Source organism: Meles meles, chromosome 12, assembly GCF_922984935.1.
Source record: "Meles meles chromosome 12, mMelMel3.1 paternal haplotype, whole genome shotgun sequence".
NCBI classification, from domain to species: domain Eukaryota; kingdom Metazoa; phylum Chordata; class Mammalia; order Carnivora; family Mustelidae; genus Meles; species Meles meles.
Window position 1 is genome coordinate 36,849,977 of NC_060077.1, and position 21,008 is coordinate 36,870,984.

Below are 21,008 nucleotides of genomic sequence, written 5' to 3' on the forward strand. Positions count from 1 at the left end.
CTTTACTTGTCCTGTGGAGGCCGGAGATTGTAAAAGGGAAAGCCTTAGGATCCAAACTCCTAGACACATCTTTGCAGTGAGTACTGGAAGTTGGGGGTCTAAGATATCCCTTCAAGTCATCCATCTGATTTATTCCCAGGAAAATCTTTGTGTCCCTTGTGGGGTTCGGGTGCCCTGATTTGCTCTCAGCAAAAGACATCAGAGCCTCTGAATAAGGGTGTTGGGAACTGAGAGGTGGGAATACAGAATATTTTATAAAGGTAGAATTTATAGCTCTTAGCAACTGATTAAATGATGGGGGCCAGAAAGATATATTAAAAAGGAAACTACGTGGGCACCTGGGTGGCTCAGTGGTTAAAGCCTCTGCCTTCAGCTCAGGTCATGATCCCAGGGTCCTGGGATGGAGCTCCACATCAGGCTCTCTGCCCAGCATGGAGTCTGCTTCCCCCTCTCTCTCTGCCTGCCTCTGTCTACTTGTGATCTCTGTCTGTCAAATAAATAAATAAAATCTTAAAATCTACAGTTACTTTTTTTGTTTTTTTATGTTTGAGAACTCAAGATCACAGGAAAAAGCCCTTGAAGAAGAGCTGATTTTTATAAGATCTGTTTGGACAGTTTAATTTTTAGAACAAATGTGACATTGAGGTGGAGATTTTATGATGTACCTGCAAATATGGATCTGGCATCAGGGCAGGAGAATTTTGGAGGTTATTTGCATTATAGGTGATAATAGAAACCACGCATTTTCAAGGTGGGGAAGAGAGGAGGGTGTGTGTGTGTGTGTGTAAAAGGTGAGGGCAAAAATAGAAGGAAACAACCTACATAAAACGATGAGAAAAAAATAAGACTGGTCCAGAAAGGTAGAAAAATACTCAGGATGGTGTACTTCCAGAGAACCCAAGAAAAGAGAATTTAAGAGGAGGACTTGGGATAGTGAAAGTCAGCTTTGTCAAGTGCTGTAGAGAAGTAGCACAATAGATCTAACAAGGGCCCTCTAGTTTTGGCAAATTACTGCTGATCCTTAAGACGAGAATCCCAAGAGTGAAGGAGAGAGAGGCCAGATTGCTTGTCTTGAGAAGGAGGTGAAGGCTGCGCAGGGAACTACCTCTTCAAGAAATTTGATGAAAAAATCATTTTAGAGAATAGCAAGCTTAAGTTCTGGATTGAGTGTGTCAGGAAAAAAACCCATGTACTGAGAATTGACCTTAATTACCTTTATATTGTTCATAGAGTATAGTGTACAGGCCTTATCTTCCCTCCACCGTTGTAATGTTACTGTTTCCTTAGTTGAGTCTTAGATGAGGTGGTTGGTGTTTAAAGGCAGTGTTGTTGGAAAAATATATCTTCCAACAGCAGTAGCATGAGAAGCACTTGTGTATCTTCTGCTTTTAAGCGTATCTGTGGTCAAAAGTAGAACGGTGGTCAGGAGTGCTACTCAGACTGTTCTTCCTTGCTTTTGTTCTAGCTGCCCGCACTCTTTGCCCCTGGCTTAGTGTTGCAGAGTTTATCAGGTACCTTTATGACAGTAAAGTAGGAACGGGGTTGATTTTTTTGAGGGTAGTTCTGGGAACTTAGGATTTGGCACATCTTCTGAGAATTTAAGGTTTAAGAATAGTAGATTCAAAATTCTTGTTGAAAGAGCATGAAATTAGCATGAATTCGTAGTATGTCTGAGCGTTGTTAACAAGGAATAGAAAAGAGACTTATGGTGATGCAGGTAGAACCAGGATTGTCTCCACTGAATTAGAATGTTGTACTCTTAAAGGGGACTAGGGCTCCTATATACTTCTTTCCTCCTCTTCTGCTGCAGCAATTAAGGGTGTCAGATAATCGGGAGAGGAGTAATGTGATACCTGGGGTTCTCTTAGAATGCTGTGTAAAGGCAAAAGGTCTTTGGCTTGGGAAAGAAGGCTTCTTGCTTAACTTCTTTTTTAAAAATGTGGTTTTAATTAATAATTGAGAATTTTAATAAAGTGTTAGCGTAGCACAATTGAATAAGCGTATATTCTGCCCAGAATTGTCGCCCAAAAGAGGTAACAACTGTTGAATTTAGCTAAGTTGTTGCTTAGCATCCCTGTGCCATTCCTAATTACAGGGTGGCAGTGTGACTTCTCTAGCCAGGTAAGAGGATATTGCAAAATGTAATAATGTTACTTTTTAAAAATTAGAAGGCTAGGTTGATTTTGGTTGGCCACATTCCCCTACTCTTCTGTCTCCCTTCTTTGGGAACCCTGTGTCCCACCTTGTGCTACAGTCCTTGGGCAGTTTGCCAGACATGGCACGGTTTGCCTTTACTCCCTCACCATCCTTAGATCTCTCTGCTAGGAATGCCCTCTTCCTGCCCTCTGTCCTGCTTGACAACTCCAGTGTATCTTCCAAGAACTGCCTGATTTTTTGAAGTCTTGTACTCACTAGAGCAAATTTAGACATACAACAACTAAAAGCATATAATAGTTAACAATATACTGTGTATATTCTTATACTGTCTATCTGTTCTTAGTATGTATGTGTACGCATATCTGGATATACATACTTACACGCATGTACTTTCTGTCTAGTGTTTACATCTGTGTTCCTTATTGAGTGCTTGGCACTCCCAGTATATGGGCTGCCCTACTTACCGGTTGAAATGGATGAAAACATTTTAAAATAAATGGAAACCACATTGAGATTCTCTGTATCTAGAAACAGACCTAAAGGCACAGGGAAGGAAAACATTTACTCATTTGCCTGACTCCATATTAGAGACTTTATAGACGTTATCTTAGAACGCTGTCTTAAAAGTCTTTCCCTTTAGGGAGGTTGGGGGAACAGGTGGTGGGTAATAGGGAGGGCACGTTTTGCATGGAGCACTGGGTGTTGTGCAAAAACAATGAATACTGTTACGCTGAAAAAATAAATTAAAAAAAATGATTTCAAAAAAAAAAAAAAGTCTTTCCCTTTATTTTGTAGATGAGGAAGCAGACCTAAATTAATTAGGTATGTGTTAAGTTCATACAGTTCATGAGTAGCAAAACATGAGATTTGAACCCAGATCTGTCTTACTTTGAAGAGCCTCTATCCTTTTCACACCACTGTTTGCTGTCAGTATGTAGAGGTTAAATTAATCATCTTCAAACTTCCACATGGGTCCAACTTTAAACTTTTACATTTTCCTTAAATTTAAAATAGCTAAAAATTGGACCATTGCTTTCTGCTCCTTTGGATTTCCTTTGGTGCTGATGCAAGGAGCTGAGAGTAGGTAGAGGATACATCCTGAACTGTAAGGATATTTTCTCTCTTCCACTATATGACCTCTTAGCTTTATGCAAAGGGAAGTATTCAGTTTTATAAGTTAACAAAGAGAAATGTCATTTTTCTGTTACGTTCTCATCATTTTTTTCTTGATCTCTTAGTGTGTATTGTAACACATTTGGTTCTTATAATTTGGGACTAGAAGGATCTGTTGAGTCTAATTTATGTTTTGGGTCTTTGCCATATAATGCCTTAAATATAAGGCTTCAGTTTGTCCTCTGGGTTTCTATTCCTATTAGGAATTCTCATCTATTAGGGTTCTGTTAGAATTCACTAAAACCCACAAGTTTTCATTGAAAAATTGAAGAGTGCACTTACGATGACGAGCACTAAGTAACGTATAGAATTACTGAATCAATTATATTGTGCACCTGAAATTAATATAACACTGTATGTTAACTCTACTGGAATTAAAGTAAATACTTAAGTAAAAAAAATTTTTTTAAAGATATCATATAGCTTTTCCATGGAAGCATATATTTTATAATTAAATGTGGGGTTTTGAAAAAGTGAAGATTGCCTACTTAAGTGTTTATTGGAATCCTGTCTCATGCAGAGCTTGCAAGTCCTCTTCCTTTTTCCACTCCATCCTGGTTGCCCTTCAGCTAAGACAGTAAGTTTCCTGGGGAAGAGGAAGTATAGGAATTTGGGGAGGTCAGGTAATTTGAAAAAGCATTTTAGAGTGATCATTGTCTTTAATATGCTTTTTGGTCAGTTTGAAATTTCAAATAACATGAAAAGATGACCTGATTTTTCTCACTTCATCAGTGGAGGAGCCTAGGTTTTAAGGCTGTGAAGCCCTAAGGGCCGTTGCTGCCATAGTGTCAAAGCCTCTGTAAACTTAAATTCGTTCACCAGAAAGAAGGTGCTCAGGTGGGATATGGAGGCATGAAACGTCTCTCTGCATCTGCAGTAATGGTCCTTGTCTTTGTCTTTTGTGTAATACTAATATCACCACTTTGGCTTTCTTAGGCTTACTGTTTCGTGTTTTATCTTTGGTGTTAAAAAAAAAAAAATTCTTTTCAACCTATTGGTTGAAATTTTGGCTTTAAAACTATGTCTCTGATGGATAGGCTATAGTTGGGTGTTACTTTTTTATTAGTTGGGGATCTCTGCTTTTAAGTGTATAGTCTGCTTATATGTAATGTAATTACTGGTCTGGTTGGAGTAGGTCTGTTTTTTTCTATCTGTCTTTCTCTTTTTTATCCTCTGTTGCTTTTTTCCTGAATTTCTTTTGGGTTAATGGTATTTTTTAGTATTGCATTTTAATTCCCCTATTGGCTTTCTAGCTATTCTTTTTTGTGTATTTTAGAGAGTACTCACAAGGATTGTAACCCTTTAATTTATCACCGTCTAGTTAGTGTTCTACTTTGCATAAACTATAGGATCCTTGTTAACAGTTCAGCTACATTTACTACCTCTGTGTTGTCTGTTTTATCAGAGAATATTATTTACTGTACCATCACTCAGTATATGCTGTAGGGTTTTTTCGTTAGGGGTAATAGTCTTTTTTTATTGATTATTTTTATGTTTCTCTTCTTGTAACCTGTGGCAGACATTTGCAAGATAACTAAGACTTAAGTGTGCAGTCTGTTGTATGGGAACCAAGTCCTCATGGCCTCTATTAAAGATGAGATCCAGAGCCTCATTAGTCCAATCAAAAACTGATGAAGAGATCTTGAGTTCAGAAAAGAGGGTTCAGGCCAGGATGAATCCACAGATACTGGCAGGAGGCAACAGTTCTGGGAGATAGAAGTGAAGCTTTGTCACCATTGCCTGTGCCAGAGTGGAACATCTCCTTTTGTAGAGAACTCATTCATTGTCAACCGTGGTGGTTAGAATGGTGTCCAAATGTGAAGCAAAATACAGTTTTGTTGCCCTCTAACAGTATGTTTCTTAAGTATGGTTGTTCCGCAATCTGTGTTTGAATTAGTAGGGGTATTTATTAAAAATGAGTGCTCCTGGAGCTTACTCCAAACCTCCATAATCAGTATTTGACTGTGCCACCTGCTGTCTGCACTTCAAGTTAAGTGCTCCAAGCTTGACTTATACACGGCGGTGTTGGACAGTCGCCACTCTTGGAGTCCTGGCTTTCTAAGGACCAGTATCATGATTTTAATGGTTATCTTTAAGATTAACAAGTATGAGACTGATGAAACAGTTTGGTCATAGTCATAGAATTCTAGAGCCTGCATAAAGGTACCTTCGAGGTCATGCTAGCTCAACAATCCTGTACTAGAAGGAGAAAAACAGAGGCCAAATAAGAGTATCTGAGTGGTTTTTACAACTTTTTGATTCAAAATAAATACTGTGCTATGAATTGTAGATCAGCATAAACTGTATAAAAGTTGTCTGCACTATGTAAGTAATTATTTTAATGTTAGGTGTTATTTTTAATCCAGTTTGAAAATCTCTGCCTTTTAATTGGGGGCTATTGACATGGTTGGGTTTAAATCTCACAGCTTTTTGTGTGTCCTGTCTCCTCTTTTATCCTCTTTTTCTGCCTTTTGGATGGAATATTTTTTTATGATTCCATTGGCTTACTAGCTATTTATCTTTGGTGGGTTTGGGGTTTTTTTTTATGTTTAATGGCTACTGTAGAGTTTCTGATTATTGTACATCTTTAAACAGTCTGCCTTCAAGTAACATGTTATCTCCTCACAGTGTAAGAACAGTGTACTTTGCCCTTTCCTGCCTTTGTGCTGTTATAGTCACACATTTTAACTTCTATATATGTTAGAAACCCGAAGTACATTTTTTTAAAGTTTTTATTTAAATTCCAGTTAGCATACAGTGTAATTAGTTTCAGATGTACAATAGTGATTCAGCACATCCATACAACACCTGGTGCTCATCACAAGTGCCCCCCTCTTAATCCCCATCACCTATTTTCACCGACCTCCCCTCTGTTCATTCTAGTTAAGAGTAGATTTTTTATCTTTTTTTTTTTTTTGCAGTATATATTTTTACTTTAAACAATTATCTTTCAAAGATATTTTTAAATAAATCTTTTGTACAATTGGTATAATTTTCTTTTTGCTTGAAGAACTTTAATAATTCTTATAGTGCAGGTTTGCTAGCGATGATGTCTGTCAGCTTTTGTGTGTTTGAAATCTGTGTATTTGAAAGATACGAAGTTCAGAGATACTTTAAGGATGTTTATTTACTGGCTACAGAGTTGTAGGTTGACTTGGGGGGGGGGGTTTCTTTTAGTACTTCAAGGAATGTTCTACTCTCTCCTGGCTTATATTGTTTCTGATGAGAAGTCTGCTATAATTCTTACATTTGTTCTTTTGCTTAAAATGTGAGTTATTCTGACTGCATTGCTGAATTTACCAGTGTTTGACATTTTATTTAGAAGTCGTTAGTGTTCTGATTGAACATGTAAGTTCTCAGTGATCACACTGTGCTGAGTTTTCATAGCCTCTGTCCCCTCTGTTTCTAGAGACAACTAGACATACCTGTAGAAAAAGGAGAGGGAGCATCCTTGAGTCTTTCATGGCTTGAATGTAAGAGTTGATGTAAGAATCTCCTGTGATCCTTTATATCACTCCAGAAACATTAAAGATAGTCTTACTTTTGCTGCTTCAGACAGGCAAGGGGTACTTTTTAGTTTCAGAGTGTTATAAGGAGTATTTCTGATGTCTCTGATAGTTGGTGTGGATGACTACAGCTCAGAGTCTGATGTGATTATTATACCTTCAGCCCTGGACTTTGTCTCACAAGATGAAATGTTGACGCCACTGGGGAGACTGGACAAGTATGCTGCAAGTGAGAACGTGTTTAACAGGTATGTGCATATTCTTTTCCTTGTGGAAGTGGAAGGATTAATTATTACATTCATTTCAATAGGGAAAATCCAGTTTTTCAGTTTAAAGCGGTATTAACATGTGTAGTCTCAGCCAGCATGTTTTGTTATTAATCACAGCCAAGGCCTCTTTTATAATTGTTTATTCCTTGATCCTACTAAGCATGTGACACTCTTTGTTAGCATTTTGGCAAAAAAAAAAAAACCCCAAACAAATAAAAACACCATTACCTTTTTGGTGTTCGGCATAATTTTAATATTTGTGTAAAGTGATTACTGAGAGGAGTATATTATTCTTTCAACAGATGATGTTGTAAACCTACTATGTGCCAGGTGATGTTCAAGGGGATTGGGACGCTTCCTAATGCATTGTTTCTCCAATTGTGGTCCCAGGATACCTGTATCAGTTTTCTGGGAAATCTGAAAGTCTTAAATGTTTTGAGTATAGATGTATAAAACTCAGTAAAAATGTGTGAAGGTAATATTTTACATAATGAGGAATGTGTGTATTTTCCTATAATTTGATAGTTGAAGATAACTGAAATTTTATAGAATTTGCACTGACCTTAGAAATTTGTCACTTCAGTTAAAGATGAAAAATATTTTGGTAAATAATCAGTCTCCTCTTGTTAACAATAAAATCCATGCTGGCATTTGTCACTTAGGAGATTAGTGACTTAATGTATGTTATAAAATGTCTTAAGAAAAAAATTCTTTAAAATCATGTAGAGTCTACCTTTTGGAATTCTAAATATTACTTATTAACACTGCTAAGCACTATATCATTTCCTTTTTCTTTTAGACAAATGGTGGCCCGGAGTTTGCTGGACACATTGAGGGAAGTCTGCGATGATGAAAGAGATTGCATTGCTGTTTTGGAAAGAATTAGCAGATTAGCTGACGATTCAGGTATACGTTTATGCAGAGAAAGGTTTCTTTAACCAAATTTGAGGTTTTATGAACTAATGAAAAACTTAGTGTATTATGAGACTTCTTTAAAAGATTTCCTAAGTAAATTACCAAATACGTCAGTAAGAAGAAGAAAAAAACTTCCTACGAGCCACATTTTGTGGTTGGTTTGTTTAGTTTAATTTTGGAAATTTCTCATCAAAAAAATCTACAAGTTGTTTTTGCATCATGTATGTTAATATTTTAGAATTGCTGAAAACTTAAAAATAATTTTGAATAAATTTTAAAAGGGATGGAGTGAGCTATAACCTTTTTTAGGCAAATATAAAATGCTTCTATCAGTCATGATAAAACTAGAGCGTTCTGTCTCCAAAGAGAAGATAGGATGGTCTGCTTAGGAAAGAGGTAAACCTGGGGCGCCTGGGTGGCTCAGTGGGTTAAAGTCTGCCTCCCACTCAGGTCATGATCCCAGAGTCCTGGAATCAGCCTGGTGTCTGGCTCTCTGCTCAGCAGGGAGCCTGCTTCCCTTCCTCTCTCTTTGCCTGCCTCTCTGCCTACTTGTGATTTCTGTCAAGTAAATAAATAAATAAAATTTTTTAAATGTTTTAAAAAAAAAAAAAAAAGGAGGTAAACCTGACTTCAATATGGTTATATTAAGTTTCTTAAAAATATTTTTCTTGAGGTAAAATATGCATAACACAAACCTTACCATTTTAACTTAATCTTAAGTCATATGCATATCTTTATTTTTTATTTTAGAAATTCAAAATAATATTTTTTCTTAAACCCATTATCTCTTTATTAAAAATGTTATTTTTCACTTTCTAACAAACTTTTTGGCATGTAAGCACTCTGATTTTTAAGTTTTAGATGGGCTCATCTTTTGGTGAGCAATTTGTTTTATGGGACTATGTTTTACTATTTACATAAGCCTTAAGTGTGTTTTTATTTTCCTATAGAGTAGAAAAAAATTTATAAGCTTACAAATAATCTGTCTAATGGTGATGTCTAATGATGATATATGAACTTGCTCATGTATGTATGCTTGTTCCAGAATGGTTTTAGGAGAATCTCATCAATTGTGATTTTCACTTACTTATTTTTTGCATTGTGGTTATTCCTTTCTTAGTTATTAGAATAGATATTCTTTAGGGACAAATTTGTGTTTATTTTCTTTTACCTGTTTGTCACCCATAGTACTTGTTTTTATAAATATATTTATCTATATATAGTTGACCCTTGAACATGGGTTTGAACTGTGCAGGTCCATTGATAGATTTTTTTCGATGAGTACAGTACTATAAATGTATTTTCCTTACGATTTTCTTAATAACATGTTCTTTTCCCTAGCTTACTTTATTGTAAGAATACAGTATACAATACGTAAAACATAAAAAGTACATGTTAATCGACTTGTTATTGGTAAGGCTTTCAGTCAACAGTAGGCTAATAGTAGTCAGATTTTGCGGGTGTCAAAAGTTTTATGTGGATTTTCTACACAGGGAGGGGTCAGTGCCCCAGCCCCTTAGTTGTTCAAGGGTCAACTCTATATTTTTTTAAAAATATACTCTCAAGTTGTTGAGTTCATGGTAAATATCTCTATTGACTTTCACATTTTTTTGTTCATTTGATAAGCTTAATACAGTGCACAGTCCTAGGGCAGATTCTAGAATAAATGCTAGAGCAGTTACTAAGGTGAGTAACAATTCCTGTCATCAAATTAACAGCTTAATGAATGTAAATAACTTACAAATAATACTTTATAACAGGGAGAGTTGGTGCTGGTTTCAGAAAGTTAGTGACATTTAGTTTAATTTAGTAGAATGATGAGGTACAGAGAGGGGAAACAGCATACTCAGGAGAAGAAAAGACTAGTTTAGAGGATTAAGGAGTTCAAGATAGCAGCCCATTTAGTCAACAGGTAGTTTACTGAGTCTATGGCTTAAAATAATGAGGCTGTTCAATAAGGCAGTCGAGGGCTAGATTGTAGGGGTCCATACCGTGCCATGCTAGAGTGTGTTTTTATGATATAGAACAGTAACGTACCAGTATAAACACTTGGTGACATAGATGGGCAACAGTAACACTTGTTGGGGATCTCTGTTACTTTAATATCGAATAAAACTCACTACAAAAAGTACATGGACTGGGGTGCCTGGGTGCTCAGTGGGTTAAAGCCTCTGCCTTTGGCTCAGGTCATGATCTCTGGGTCCTGGGACCGAGCCCCGCATCTGCTTTCTGCCCAGCAGGGAGCCTGCTTCCCTTCCTCTCTCTCTGCCTGCCTCTCTACCTACTTGTCATCTCTGTCAAATAAATAAATAAAATCTTTCAAAAAAAGTAATGGACTATAAATTTTCAGCTCCATGAAGTAAAGCAAAATGAAAGCCCATGTAATTACTACTCAGATCAAGAGATAAAACTAGCATCCCCGAAACCATTTCAGGACACCTTCTCATTTCTGTCCTGTTCTCCTTTCCCAAGGTAAATCCATGTTTTGACCCCTAAGTGTGTAGATTAATTTTCCCCTCTGAACTTTTATATGGAATCATATTGAAATTATTCTTTTTTGTCTAGCTTCTTTATACTTTTGAAGTTTATCATGTTGGTGTGTAACTGTATGTATAGATTTTTTAAAATTGAAACAGAAAAGAGTTGGATAAAAAAAAACTTACTAAATTAGTAGTAAATTTAAAAAAGCATTTCCTATATAAAAATCCTAAAACTATGAGTAATAACTTTAGGTTATTTATTTATTTAGGGAAATTTAAAAAAATCAAGATAAAAGTTGATAAGGATAAGGCAGATGAAAGATTTAAAAGTTCTGAGCTGTTTGTTTGCTTAAGAGAATGGAATATATGCATTAATTTTACAACTGTATATTTTTCAGTAGTCATGATCAGCCCAGCTGATCAAGGTCTCAAGTTAGAGACCTTGGACTCAACTCCCTTTTCTTCATTCTCTTCAGCCATCATAGTAGCTCTGAAATCCCTCCCCAGCACTTCAGTTCCTCCCATATGACTCAAAGTGTGTTCATTTCTTGACTCTGTTTTGTTCCATTGGTCTGTTTGCCTAACCAGGTCTTTGAAGAAAGGAAAGTTACTGATCACATTCTTTTTTTTAAAAAGGTTTTACTTATTTATTTAAGGGAGGGACTGAGCAGTGGAGAGGGGCCAGGGAAGAGGGAGAAGCAGACTCTCGGCTGAACAAGGAGCCTGATGTGGGTGAAAGCATGACTTAAGCCAAAGGCAGATACCCAACCGACTGAGCCACCCAGGCACCCCTACCGATTTCATGCTTAATCAGAACTGTAACTTGTATCCTCCTTTTGCTTCAAAAATACGTATAAATATTAGGTCCATGTAAGCAAATACAGGGTCAGTGAGGAAAAAGAGAGGCCTATGTCTTTTTTTTTTTTTAACAAATTATTTTTCAAAACAGAAGCACTATTTTGTTCAGTTACTGTCTAACTTCAAATGGCAGAACCATGTAATAGAAATTCCAAATATTGGTTTGTTGATAAGATTCTTTGTAAGATGCTAGTACATTTTCTCCTGATACTTTCATTAATTTCTGTTTGTTGAAATCTAAAGTTTCTCTGGACCCATGCATGCATATTTACCTTAAAGTAACTGTAATGATACAATCATTAATAACAAAGTTCTAATTAGGTCTGATGTAATGAATTGTATTGATAATCTGTCATGTCTGTATGTGTCTTGGTCATTTGCATTTCTTCTGAGAACTGCCTATGCTTATCCTTATTTTCTTCCTTGTGTTCATTTGAACAATGGGTTCTTTGTATATTTAGTTATTAATCCTTTGTTATATGTGTATTTTCTCCCAGGCTGGCTTGCCTTTTAACTGAGATGGTACTCGTTGTCTATAATGGAGGCTTTATAAAGTGGAATTAGTTGGTTTCAAAGTTGGTTTGGGGGTTTTGTTTGCCTTGGAAGGGCTTCTCACCTCAAGATTAAACATTTTTTTTAATGTTGTCTTTTAGTGCTTTTGATCTTTAAAAAAAAAGTTTGGAACTTTTATTACAATTCATATATGATATGCAGGATAGGAATCATCCTTTTTTCTCACATAACTGATTCTCCTGCCATTACTCTTAGGCAGTTCCTCCTTTTGAAACCCAGAGATTTGAAATGCTGTATTTGTCATTCTTAAATTTGCTGTACATACTTGGGTCTTTCAGATTTTTTGTTTAAATTGATTGGTCTACTTTATTTTAGTCTTAGTTAATTTTAGCTATAAATTCTACATTCATTGATTAAATTTAGGTTAGGAACCGGTCCTTATGACTTGTCCTAGGAGGCTCTTAAGTAGTTCATAGATATTACATATTTTGTTGATGTGAATATTGGATATTTAACCCCTAGCATATGTGACACAATGTAGGTGATGGATAAATTTGGTCATAATAGGAAATGATTGCGTACTTAGTGCACAGTAGGAGGATAGAAGCCTGGGGATGGGAGTAGGATCTTCCTTTCACTCGAGGGGTTGACCTGCATATGATTGTGAAAAAGGATCCTAGAGTTAGAGAATACTGTGTAAGTCCCTTTTATGCTGAGGATGGAAGTCCAGAGCTTTCCTGAATAGTCTTAAGCCCAGGCAAAGATTGTGTTAATTTGGGATAATGTGTTTGTTCACATTTCTGTTATTTCAATAGAACCGACGGTGAGAGCAGAGCTGATGGAACAGGTGCCTCATATTGCATTGTTTTGTCAAGAAAACCGGCCCTCAATCCCATATGCTTTTTCCAAATACTTACTACCTATTGTGGTTAGATATCTTGCAGATCAGAATAATCAGGTAAGAGTGCCATTTACATGTTCTTACATTTACCATGTTGTATGTAGAATGGCCTGCCCGAGCAGGTCTCATTTGAGAGCTTTTTCCTCTTCACTTTCATTATTCTGTTTTTCAAAATGACTTTGTGTCTTAGACAAGATATGTTGAGAGTCTGGCAAATCTAGAAAGTCGCCTTAGTACCATGATAAGACAGTGCCCAGTAGCTGCATTCTTACATGGTACCCTCATGGGTGCCCCTCAGAAAGTTTGCTAATTAGAGAGTCACCGTTTACAAGGGTGGCTTTCCTTTTGCACGTGTGATAGCATGTGAGCCGGGAGGAGGGGCAGAGGGAGAGGGAGAGAAGCTGACCTCCTGCTGAGCAGGATACCCAATGCAGGGCTCAGTCCCAGGTCTGGGATCAAGAGTCGGGCACCCAGCCGGCTGAGCCACCCGGGCACCCCACAAGGATGGCTTTTCTGTTCCAGTTCATTTGTTGTATCACAGTCTGCCAAGTTCTGTCTTGACAATAGCTGGAGAAAATAGCAACAAGTTTTTTATTTGCAAAGTTTTGCCAACAATGAATCTCTTTAAGTTGAGATGAAAAGTCTTCACTTTCGTGAAAATCAAGTAATAGGGTCTTGTTACATCATGTATGTACTTTGTTTATTCTGCTGATTTTTTCCTAGGTAAGAAAAACAAGTCAGGCAGCTTTGCTGGCTCTGCTGGAACAGGAGTTAATTGAGCGATTTGATGTGGAGACCAAAGTGTGCCCCGTCCTTATAGAGCTAACTGCCCCAGATAGCAACGATGATGTGAAAACAGAAGCTGTGGCTGTAAGTAGAAGACACTTTTTCTTTAAAAGGCAAAAGTTCATCACTGTTTTTTGACAAATAGGAGGTGCTCAAATATTGTATTATGTGCTATGGAGTTTATTAGGTATCAAAGTAGCCCCAGAGCATTAGAAAGGGCTAGGGAGGGACATTGGCATATAAAAGAGGTCTGTGTTCTGTGGGCCCCATGTTGTGCTTGCACCTGTGAATTAGATGGGCTCTATCGCAGGGCTCTGAGAAAGCAAGACATACAGCAAGAGAATAACAACTAAATTCATTATTACAGAAAAAGAAAATGGGAGAAATAATCAGTGCAGTTAAAACAAAAAACACAAAAACCCAGTAAGGGGTGAAGAAACATTGGTGAAACTCTAGTTGCTATTGAGCACCTTTCTAGGCACTATGTAAACACAGGGAAAAAAAAAAATAGCTCCTGCCCTTGACAGTGTGGTCTTTGAGGGAAGGATAGTCAGGCAAGTAATTTTATAATGATAAATAATATGTGATAGAAATTGGGATGATAAGAAAAACACATGAATTAAATCATGTACATAACAAGGTCCGGTTTAACAAGTCCATCTAAAATTTCAGATATACTTAGATAGTGAGTTTACTGTTTAAACCTAAAATAGGGACATCTGGCTGGCTCAGTTGGTGGCGTGTGTGGTTCTTTGTCTTGGGGTTATGGGTTCGAACCCCATGTTGGGTGTAGAGATTACCTAAAAATAAAATAAAAAATAAAACCCTGAAATAATAGTATCTTTGTAGATATGAAAAGAATTACACAAAAATTGGGTAATGTCTCTGGATCATTAGGATGAATTAAGTTATCTCTGTAGTCCCCTTTCCCTTGGAAATGTCTTGATTCCATTATTTTATTTTTTAGGTACTCCATACCAGTTAATAGTAAATTTAGATACTTTTCAGTAATATCACTTTTATTGAAATGAAATTCACATAATGAAAAACCATTTTAAAGTGTACAATTAAGTCAGCATTTAGTACATTCACCATGTTGTACAATCAGCACCTCTGTCACATTCCAAAGTGTAGATTTTTTTTTTTTTTAATTTCACAAGTTCCTCAATGAAGAAAATCAGTTTTTGCATAACTGAGGAGAGTTTAACTTGCTCTATTATTTTTATGGGACTTAACAATAGTGAAGCATTATAACTAATGGACTATATCCAGCACTAGAATGAAACCCAAGATTCCTTTACAGTCAGTTTATTTATTTTATCATGTTCTGCGCATCCTAGCTTTCTAGTTGTTTCTATCTTGGAGATAATTCATTCTGATGAATTTAATTACGTTAGATCAGTGATACAGGATGTGACTTCAGATCTTTAGGGCTTGAAAATGCTTAGAAACAGTATAGAGTCAAAGAACAAAACTGGCTTTGGAATTTGGGAAATACAGATGTTACCACCAGTTGTGAGGATGCTGGGATTTTGATAGGGATTGTGTTGAATCTATAAATCAGTTTGGAGATAATCACCCACCTAACAATCCATGAGTATGGTCGATTTCCCCATTTATTTAGGTGTTTTATGTTTCTCCTCAATGTTTTGTAGTTTTCAGTAGACAGCACATCTGTATTTTGTTGAACCATGTTTCTTGACATTGCTGTGAATGATACTGTTTTTAAATGTTTTCATTTCCTTGCTAATTTATAGAAATACATTTTATTTTTGGTTGTGGTATATGTCCTGCAAACTTCCTCAGCCCACTTATTTGTTCTAGTGGCTTTTCTGTAGAGTCCTTGGGAGTTTTCTATGTAGAGAATCATGTCCTGTATGAATAGTGTTTTCTTTCTTTGCAGTCTCTCTCTCTCTTACTTCTGATCATGTTTGTATGGGCTAGGAGTAGGTGTAGTAATAACAGACCATCAGATTTCTTTCTGTTCTAACTGGAGGGTGGAGTGGGGTATTTATTTAAATAACACTGGGCCAATTTTCAAACATAGTTCGTCCTCGTTTGCCTGGGACTGACCTGAAACTGCGTGTTGGAACTGGGTCCTTGTCTTCATTAGAACCGAGGCACACAGTTCTCTTTTGCACGAGTTTCTGTTAACGCGGTACTTTGCAAGGTAAGGACTGCCTCTAGAGAGTCTTCTCTTAGCAGTACAAGTATACTGAGCCCAAATTCTTCTTGTGGATCATCTTTCCTTTGAACAGTGACCATTTATTTTCTTACTGTTAAAGTTATCAGGTAAAATAATATGATTGAAACTATACTCAGAAATGAAATTTTTCAGATTATCTCTGGGTTTACTGTGCATTTGGTAATTATTGATAGTAGTAAATATCTATTTTTCTCCCTTGAAACTGGATAGATAAGATGAATGTTGTTTGTGATGTGTGTGGGAAAATGATGCCACAACCTATTTTATAATTTCTAAAGTATATACTTTTGATAAGTTAGCAGACTTAACTGGAAAAGTCCTAGTTTGAAGATGTTTTCAGTGTGCTTTTGTTCTTATCCATTTTAGATAATGTGCAAAATGGCTCCCATGGTTGGGAAGGACATTACAGAGCGTCTTATCCTCCCTAGGTTTTGTGAGATGTGCTGTGATTGCAGAATGTTTCATGTTCGAAAGGTATTTTTTAGGCATTTTGTTTGTTTAAGAACACATGGTTATAGTGGTTACTGTATTGATACGTGAAACTTTAAAGATTATTTTAAAAGCCCTGTGTTTGGATGATTTTGAAATGTCAGTTATGCTTCTGTTGTCAGGTCTGTGCTGCCAATTTTGGAGATATCTGCAGTGTAGTTGGCCAGCAAGCTACTGAGGAGATGTTGGTGAGTAGTGCAGAGATAAAGGGGTAACAGAGGGGTAAGCAGCCCATTACAGAGTAATACATAAAGTTTAAAATGCATACATTTACCCCCACATTTTATTAACACAGCCTCATGAATGTGAACCAGAAAGATAATATGACTTTGAGTTTGAGAGTTTACATTTCTATAATCTAGGCACTTGAATTGTGTTTTGATTATAGTTTGTTAAAAATGCAGATATGTGATATGTAAGGACCATTAATTTATTTTTACCTCTCCCATTTCTACTAAACAAATCAATCGTACTTGAAGAAATCTGTAATTTTATTGCAACTCTCAAGTATTCTAGTGACAGATCTACAGCTTGTTATTTTTAAATGGTTAGTGCCTGGGATATACATGCTTTGTGTACCAGTTAACCTACTTAAGAGTTTCTGAAACCATCCATTAGGCAAAACAGTTTAGGTACAAGCTTTTGCATGAAATTGAAGCTATGTTTGTTGTTTCTGCTTTTCCAGTTAGCAGGGCTATGAAGGAGGTGTGATTTATTTCAAATTGCTGAGTTTTAATACGAAGCAGATCTTCTAAATTGTTACAGGAAAATCTAGTATTTTGAAGCACTGTGAAAGCAGAAAATGAAATAAAATGAATCACTGAAACCCGCGTTGTCTGCCTAACACACCACTGTCCTTGCGTAGCTGCCCAGGTTTTTCCAGCTTTGTTCTGACAACGTGTGGGGAGTCCGGAAGGCTTGTGCCGAATGCTTCATGGCCGTTTCCTGTGCGACATGTCAAGAAATCCGACGGACTAAACTGTCAGCACTGTTTATTAATTTGATCAGTGATCCTTCACGTTGGGTAGGGTTTTGTCTAATTCTCATTTTTGTAGAATAATACATTTTACACAAAACATGATTTTGATTTCATGATTTAAGAAATAATTAAAGGATGTTATTGGTAATCATTTTAGGAGTAGCAGGCAAACTACTATATTAACTTTTTTTTTTAACTGGACAAAACTTCTGTACAAATAGAAATCACATTCATTCTAAGGATATGATGTGTATTGATTTTCAGGCATTAAACCTTTGATAAGTCTCACCTGGCCATAGTGTAATAATTTTTGATATCTTGCTGGACTGTTTGCTACTATTTTGTTAGGGGTTTTTAATATCCATATTATAAGAGATAATGGTCTATAGTTTCTTGTGGTGGCTTTGTTTTGTTAACAAGGTAATAATGGCCTTGTAAAACAAGTTGGGAAGGGCTCCCTCCTCTTTGTTTTGGGAGAATTTGTGAAGAATCAGTGTTCTCATTTAAATGTTGAGTAGAATTCAGCCATGACACCAGCTCAGTTTGGATTTTTCCTTTGTATGTAGTTTTGTTTGTTTTGTGTTTCCTAATATATTTACTTGTTATAGGGTTATTCAGATAATCTTCACTTGTTAGAGAGTTATTCAGATTATTTTTTCTTGTTTTAGTAGTCAGTTTTAGTAGTTTGTCTAGGAATTTGTCTGTTTTATGTAAATTATCTAATTTGCTGGTATATGATCTGTAGCATTTTCTTCATAATCTTGGTATTTCTGTAACGTCAGTAGTAATGTCCCTTCTTTCTGGTTCTAGTGTCTTTGTCTCTTGGCCAGACTGCTGAAGGTTTGTCTGTTCTGTTCATGTTTTTAAAGCTTTAGTTTCATCAGTGTTCTCTTTATTTCTGTTCTTTATTTCATTAGTTTCCACTCTAATCTATATTATACCCTCTCTTCTGCTGCTCTTTATTTTTCCAGTGTCTTGAGGCGGAAGATTAAGTTAGTAGTTTGAGATCATCCTTCCTTGTTTGAGTTACCATCCAGGGTAACTGACTTTTAACCTGAAGAGCTTCTTTTTGTGTTTATTGTCCTGTAAATGTGGTAGCAACAAATTCGTTTCTGCTTATCTGGGTATGTCTGTATTTTGCTTTCATTTTTGAAAGATAGCTTTGTTGGGTATAGGGCTCTTGGTTAACAGGGTGTTTTTGTTTTGTTTTGTTTTCAGTTTCTTCAAACACTTTGACTGTGTCTCCCCCCCTGCCCTCTGATCTCTCTTGCTTTTGTAGGAAGTTCGGTTTATTTTATTGGGATTCTCTTGTAAGTGGTATGTCACTTTCCTTTTGCCACTTTCAGTATCTTCTTGCTTTTGACTTTTGGCATTTTCACTATGATGTGTTTGTAGATCTCTTTTAATTTATCCTACGTGTTGAGCTGCTTTCATGTGTAAATTATTGATTTTTAATAAATTTGGGAACATTTTGAGCCATCATTTCTTCAAATATTGTGTCTTTTCTCTCCTGGTATTCCCATTACACATATAATGGTGTACTTAATGGAGTCCCACGTTTTCTGAGATTCTGTTCATTTTTCCTCATTTTCTTTTTTCTCTCTGTTCTTTGACTAAACTTTATTAATATACCTTGAGTTCCCTCATTCTTTTTTTTTTTCTACCATTCAGAACTATTTAAGTTTATGTGGTGAGTTTTTATTTCAATTATTATACCTTTCAACTCCAAAATTTCCATCTGGTTCTCTTCATGTCCTCATACCTTCCTTTACTTCTTTATTCATGCTTTCCTTTCATTCTGTGAGCAATTTATAATGGTCACTTCGAAGTTTTTTTTCTAAGTCCAACATCTTAGTGTTCTCACACACAGTTTCTTTTCCTTAATTTTTCCCCCAGTCTATGGATTATACTTCTTTGTTCCTTTGCATGCTTTATAATTTCTTTTAAACTGGTCATTTTAGATAATACAGCAAATTTGGGTACTTCTATCCCTCTCTGGGGCTGGTTACTGTTACTTGTTTGTTTAGTAACTGGCTGGAATGTGTTAGTGGATTCTTATTCCCCCCTCCAGGAGGCACAGCTTTGGTCATGTCTACATGCCTACTTCCCATCCTGGATGACCTCATTTTGATGAGAGTGGGAGGGACAGCAGCCCCAGGTTCTCTTGGCTCATCTATCCTGGCCATACAAGCTGGGGCAGGGACTATATTCTGAGTATTCTCAGAGCCCAGGGTTCTAGCCACGTCCAAGGTAGAGCTTCCATTCTACCAATGGGCATTGTGCAGAAGAAGGTATGCCCAACAGGTAGTGGGGGCGGGGAGCGGGATAAGATGATAAACCTCGAAAGCCCTCTGACTGGAGGCTAGAAGAGGGGGAGGCCATTGCTGCTGTCTGCAGCAGTCTGCAGTAGAGGTTCCGCCTCCCTGATTCAAATACCACTGACTCGCTTTACTGAATATTTATGGATATTCCCTCTTTTGTTGTCTGCCCTTAGGGCTATTTCCAGAGGTTTTACTTGGTGGGGTTTTGGGTGGGTTGTTTTGGGGTTTTTTTCCCCCTCATTTTCAATGATTTTACTGGAGAGTGGGTGAGTGGCTCTCCTTATGCTGTCGTGCCTGAAATAGTTCTCAGGACCTTACCTTATTCATTTTCCAGACAGACTCCACAAAGAGGAAAGACTGTTAAGCCTTAGCACGACTTTAAAATGTATAAGATTGTTAGAAAAAATTATGTGGCTTATTTGAAATTTTCATTTTGACTTTATCATTGTCTTGGCTTAGTGATATACAGTATTTCCTGCTAGTCTGGGAATATGTTTATATTAAAATGAAGGACTCCTAGGGGGCGCCTGGGTGGCTCAGTTGGTTAAGCCTCTGCCTTTGGCTCAGGTCATGATCCCGGGGTCCTAGGATCGAGCCCCACATCAAGCTCTCTGCTTAGTAGGGGGCCTGCTCCCTCTTCCCCCTCTGCCTGCTTCTCTGCCTACTTGTGATCTCTCTCTCTCTCTGTCAAATAAATAAATAAAACTTTAAAAAAAATTGGACTCCTGAAATCTGTCATTTGAAGTGTATATAAATCCAGTAAGGGTTTGAGACATATTCAGAGTTTTAACAGTATCCAGAGTAGACTAAACTCTTGCATATAATTTTGAAAGTTACCTTCTTTTGTTTTTATAGAAGTAACATTTTATTGACTGTAAAGGAGAAAAGGACCTGTAAGTTCACACATAAGCTTCTCTTTGCTGTCTTGTATATAATTTTAGCCTTTTTTTTTTAATCAATTGAATCATTTTTTTATCTGCTTCCCCCAGAATGTAAATACTAATAATAGGCAAACTTCACATGTATTTGCCTTTGCAGAATTTACACATGTCATGTAATCCTCATTTTTTTAAAAGATTTTATTTATTTATTTGACAGAGAGATCACAAGTAGGCAGAGAAGGCAGGCAGAGAGAGGGAGATGCAGGCTCCCCGCTGAGCAGAGAGCCCGATGTGGGGCTCGATCCCAGGACCCTGGGATCATGATTGGAGCCAAAGGCAGAGTCTTAACCCACTGAGCCACCCAGGCACCCCTGTAATCCTCATTTTTAACCATGGAAAAGCTATTGTTACGCCTCTAGGGCAAGGTCTTAGAGAAATTGGTTTCCCATCATAGTTGCCTCTTTGAGATTGTGTCCTCCTCCTGCTTCCTTTCATAAAACCTCTCTCCCCCAGTTTTTTTTTTTAAATCAAGATTACAAAAATAATACGGGAATATAATACAAAATAAAATTCT

The 21,008-nt window shown here is 36.8% G+C and overlaps 1 protein-coding gene across 2 annotated transcripts in view; it reads left to right on the forward strand.

Moving 5' to 3' along the window:
- The window catches only part of PPP4R1 (protein phosphatase 4 regulatory subunit 1), a 60,863-nt gene that overhangs the window by 13,302 nt on the left and 26,553 nt on the right, over positions 1-21,008 (forward strand). Inside the window, exons 3-9 of one of the 2 annotated variants that reach the window (XM_046024865.1) lie at positions 6,949-7,084; positions 7,905-8,011; positions 12,687-12,829; positions 13,496-13,642; positions 16,131-16,238; positions 16,376-16,441; positions 17,119-17,277. In XM_046024865.1, the coding sequence (XP_045880821.1) occupies positions 6,949-7,084; positions 7,905-8,011; positions 12,687-12,829; positions 13,496-13,642; positions 16,131-16,238; positions 16,376-16,441; positions 17,119-17,277 (866 nt within the window). The remainder of the gene's footprint in view (positions 1-6,948; positions 7,085-7,904; positions 8,012-12,686; positions 12,830-13,495; positions 13,643-16,130; positions 16,239-16,375; positions 16,442-17,118; positions 17,278-21,008) is intronic. The other variant, XM_046024864.1, reaches the window with a different exon arrangement.